The sequence below is a fragment of the Penaeus vannamei genome, chromosome 19, assembly GCF_042767895.1.
Source record: "Penaeus vannamei isolate JL-2024 chromosome 19, ASM4276789v1, whole genome shotgun sequence".
Classification (NCBI taxonomy): Eukaryota; Metazoa; Arthropoda; class Malacostraca; order Decapoda; family Penaeidae; genus Penaeus; species Penaeus vannamei.
The window spans coordinates 12,055,295-12,060,294 of record NC_091567.1 but is presented as its reverse complement, the minus strand read 5'-3'; the positions used below and the strand labels follow the sequence as shown (position 1 = coordinate 12,060,294).

The window sequence follows — 5,000 nt, the reverse complement described above, 5'->3', positions numbered from 1 at the left end:
ATCCACCCTGTATGATGATGCGACGATTTGATGTGTATCCCTCGCTGATCATATACTCAGCAGCTGCTTGGAAGTCATCAAACACATTCTGCTTGTTGAACAACCTTCCAGCATTATGCCAGGCTTCTCCATATTCCCTGTAAATAATGGAAATTAGATATATATTATTTAAAATATATTAATTTTAATTCTAAAACTTAAATCTATATAATATACATGATTTTTTTTAATGTGCATTATAGTTGAACAGTTGCTCTATAAGATGACCCTCCACCTCAATGTTTTTGGAAGGCAGACCAATATTTTAAAAAGTAATTTGAAAAATAGGATACAATTTAATTTTCCTAGCAAAAATTCCTATTAGGAAAAGCAACAGCTCAGGATGCCATTTAATATGTACAAAGAAAAATATGCTTTTCATATGTTGAGAAAACTATTCTCTACCTGTAGTCCATCTTAAAATTCTAATCTGATAATCACATGATAACCTCCTAAAGTTTAAGCACTGAGTTATAAAATGTATATTTTTTTTTGTTATAGAAACTCATACTGGAAAACAAGATTGAAAATAAAATAAAATGCACATATCCTACAACATTTAATTCTGAAGAAATAAAATCAAAATGATAAATCTAGTGAAAAGGTGAGATACATGCATTTGAAGATAATGCATACATAAATTTCATTTTCCAATGTCATACAACATATTGAAAGAAAAATAAATAACAATTGAATATATGAACTATTATTATCTAATTTCATATTATAGTACTTCGTACTTCTTATCCAAGTCTGCCATTCTAATTTTCTTTGAATGGTACTACTTTTCACATGTCCACAGACCAAATGGAAATGATAAACCAACACTATGGGTCATTTTGCCAGGGGGTTGCACTTGTGATGGAATTTCTTTTGATAGTTCATTATCTTGGTTGGGTCTCCAATGGGTCTCCAAAGTTGAAAGTTATAAACTATGCAAAAACTTTTATATTTGGCACTTGCCATGCTTTTAATTTTCCCTTAAACAGCTAGCTTTATGCACTGCCCTATGCATGGTTCTATATGATGCTGGGAGATCCTGTCATCTGTGGGTTAACTAATGCTACTCTCTTGTGGCAAACAGGGTGATGATCAAAACCTACTCACCCACCACCTCTAATGTTGGGTATAGCCAAGACGCCCTTAGAGAGCTGCATGAAGATGACTCTAGAGACACTGAAGTATGGCTGGATGCTGATATTAAATCCTCCATATCCATAGAGTAGAGTTGGTGCAGTACCATCCATCTTCATGTCCTTACCATGGACTATGAACATGGGGATTTTGGTACCATCCTTGCTTGGGTAGAACACCTGCTTCATTTCAAACTGAGCAGGGTTGAAGCCTTCAATCTTAATTTCTCTGAACACCTGAGAGAATATGAACAGTAAAAGTAAAAGTAAAGTAAATGCAAAAAAAATCTAAGATTCAAAATCATACAACAGACATGTAACAGACAACAATACATTATATAAAAGATAAATGGCCGAAATCCTGAGAGACTTTACCTTTGGAGTCAGTGGTTCCTGAGTTAGATCAAGGTGATAGATGATGCCAGGGGAGAGGAAGGAAGTGAACTGGTAGAACATTTCTGAATGAGTGCGCTTGCCAGAGTAACCACTGACAGTGCCAATCTCAAGTGGTAAAGTTGTAAGGTGGTCGCCATTTGCTAAACTGTGTAATTGCAAAACACTCTGAAAAACAATATTGACATGGAATTTGGGTGCTAATTAAAAACAAAATTAAGAAGATATCACCAAATTAACAATAATTCTTTTAAAGATTAACCCTTGGATCCAGGTGACATTTGGTCATATCATGAAAAAATTTGGCTGAGGGGTAGGTGTCGGGAATAGGCATTTGGGTAGGTGCTCTTGCATTATTTCCACCATCATCCATGATCCATGGTTGAAAAAGCTTACGGGGACCGCCCGGTCTTTTTTCGTCATTTTTCGCCCAACTTGCCGAAATCTGCGTTTAATGCATTTTCAATGAGTTTCAGGACTTCCCTGAAAATTTCAAGGCCCAACTGTTATTGTTTCGGTGGTAGCAGCTATTTTCGATGTCAACCGAAATTATTACAAATAATAAAAAAATGAAATTATTTTTTGAAAGCTTATTAAATTTCACATAAGATGAACAATTTTTAAAATCTGGCAAGTGTCCAAAAAACAATAACAAAGAAATCTTTCGTACAAATAAATAAATATGATAAGCCACTCATATGGCATATTTTCTTTTCTTTATGTTTTCATCATACATAGTTTGATATATGAGCAAAACATTTCAATAATGCAAACCTTCCCCCGCCCCCCCACCATATGGGAGGTAGGACTGCCAAATGATCCGGATCACCAACAAAATTTTATGGAATATTAGTTGGGCCTGGACACCTCATGTATAAATTTTATTAAAATCTGTTCATAACACCAAAGTGCAGTAGGCATCTAAGTTAGGTTAAAACACACCTATGGTTAAAATCTCATTAAAATGTGTTCATAACTTTTAGAAATATCAGAAAACACAAACAAACAAAAAAAAAAACAAATGTAAGTAACAATATAAATAAACAAAAAAGGTCATGTGGTACATGAAATTGATCTATATGTGCTTACATACCTTGTATACATATTTTTACACCACCCTGTACTTCTATTTTGTCTTTTCACGGGAGTCTGAGTGTGAAAATTGGCCATGTGGCCCCATAGAGCTAAACACCAATGATCCGCAGGTGCAAAGACACATGAGTCATGGTCTGGCAACGCCTGGCCACACTGAGAACAGGACGCTTATGATACCCGTTTGACTGGAGAACGGTTATTTTTTTGACCAGTATCAACGTTGTAAAACCCCATCAGAGCAACAATAATAGATAATTATATCATATACAATTATTTTGTACATGATTTGTCATGTAAAATATAAAAATAATGAAAAGGAAAAAGCGTGATGTTTAGGTCCTTCGCATTTCTATGCATAGCACACGTATTTTCAGTCTGATTTTAATGTATTATGGCTCATTTTGTAGCTGAATAGTAGATCTATTACACACTGCAATAAGGATTTGCAATATTTTCATGTGTGTCTTATGAAAGGGACATATTTTCAGTATCCCTTTTTAGGGTGTCGAGATATTTACAAAATATTTACAAAAAAAAAAAATTGACTTCTAAAAATTGGCTTCCACATATTATAGTAGAAAGGTTGCTCTATTCATATATGAAATCAGAATGACTGATTTTTTTTTTTATTTTACAGAAATTTTTAGAAATGGTCAATGTAGGCCTATAGACACCCCAAATCACTGCCACCCTACATCACTATACATGATATTTTGAGAAAGAGTTATGTGCTGGCAATGTCTGAAAGACTTTGGAATGCAGGTTGATGATAGAGGATTACGATATAGAGAGACTTCTCTTATACCTCATTTTGTTGATACCAAGATAGTCATGGAAAGATGAAAATGAAAACTGCCGATATCTCGAAACACCACCTTTGTAGGCGCAAAACCTGTAGCAGACACAATTTTAGTCCAAAATCAAAGTTATTTCGAAATCGAAACAAACGCTTCGAACAAGCACTAGATCTAGGATGAATCAAAATGATCAAAATCACATCAGAATGCATGTGTAATTTTTTCTGGATTTTATTTATTTATTATTTATTTATTATTATTATTTTTTTTTTTTTTTTGTCAATTTTTAAAATGAGAACTTTGCAATTTTTAATTTTTTCTGACAATAATTCAAGAACTGTTCTGCTGATTTCGAAAAAAAAAAAAAAAAAAAAATGACCACAGGGATCAGGCAGGGGTCTAAATAAAAGGGTGTGAGTTTCATCAAAATTGGCAAGAAAAGTCGAAAATCGAAAAAAAAAAGGCGGTCCCCTTAAGCTCCAGGGAGGACCTATCTCCATGCTCAGGATCCTATTCTTGCTCACCAGCAGCACAATTTATGTTACAATAAAAGAAAAATTTACTTGTTATTGTACACAGTTGTACTCTAACTTGAGAGATAGTATGGAATCTGCTAAACAAAAATAGTTTATTACAAATTTGCTACTGCACAACAAATGACAAATACAGAAAAATGATAATAAATAAACAAATGCATATGCAGAAAAAGAAATAACGATATTACAAAGGAGAGACAGGGAATCTTGATGCAGTACAAATGACTGTGTGTGAGAGCCAGGCCTGCAAGCCACCCACCCAGGAGAGCTATCACTCAAGTAAGCCTAAGGTGCCTGTCCCCAAATTGTGTATTTCATGACCTCATTTCTATGCATTACCTCCATTTGTTTGTCTGTTTGTTGTTTGGTTGTTTTATTTTTCATTTCAAGGGTAACTCATAGAATTATGAACAGATTTTAATAAAATTTACCTGAGGTGTGTCTTAGCATAACCTAGACCGTGTTACATTTTGGTGGTGATTTGGATCATGATCTGGATCCAGGATTTTTGCATGTTAAAACATTTTGCTGAAGGATGAAACTGATGAAATATGATCCAAACAAACAAAATAAAATACTCTATATGATATTACATCTACCTTCTTACTCGTATTTATTTGTATCCAAAAATTCTGTCCTTTTTTTTCTAATGCTTCCCAGATTTTTTAGATTATTCTGAAAAATGAAGGTTGGTCTCATGTTATGTGAAATTATATAAGCTCTCTGAATATCATCTCATATTTTCATTATATATGATTGTTACGTCACAACTACTAATTGTGAAAAATCATATTTCGGTGAACATCGAAAGTGGCTGCTACCACCTTAAAAATAGCGGGTAGGCCTTAAAAATTTCAAGGGAAATTCTGAGGCCCTGAAACTCTTTGGAAGTACAAATAAATCAAAATCAGCATGAAAGAAGATTTTGGTCAAGAAAACTGTAATGTTTACAGGTACTATCAAAACAAAATCACCTTAATGCCCAAATTTTGGTTCACCTGTGGACC

At 33.9% G+C, this 5,000-nt stretch overlaps 1 protein-coding gene across 2 annotated transcripts in view; it reads right to left on the bottom strand.

The window, feature by feature from the left end:
• The window catches only part of LOC113829057 (prolyl endopeptidase), a 35,330-nt gene that overhangs the window by 12,986 nt on the left and 17,344 nt on the right, over positions 1–5,000 (bottom strand). For both annotated transcript variants that reach the window (XM_070133888.1, XM_070133889.1), the window contains exons 9-11: positions 1,548–1,733; positions 1,147–1,409; positions 1–137 (exon numbers count right to left, since the gene is read on the bottom strand). The exon at positions 1–137 is cut by the window's left edge and continues 76 nt beyond it. In XM_070133888.1, the coding sequence (XP_069989989.1) occupies positions 1–137; positions 1,147–1,409; positions 1,548–1,733 (586 nt within the window). The remainder of the gene's footprint in view (positions 138–1,146; positions 1,410–1,547; positions 1,734–5,000) is intronic.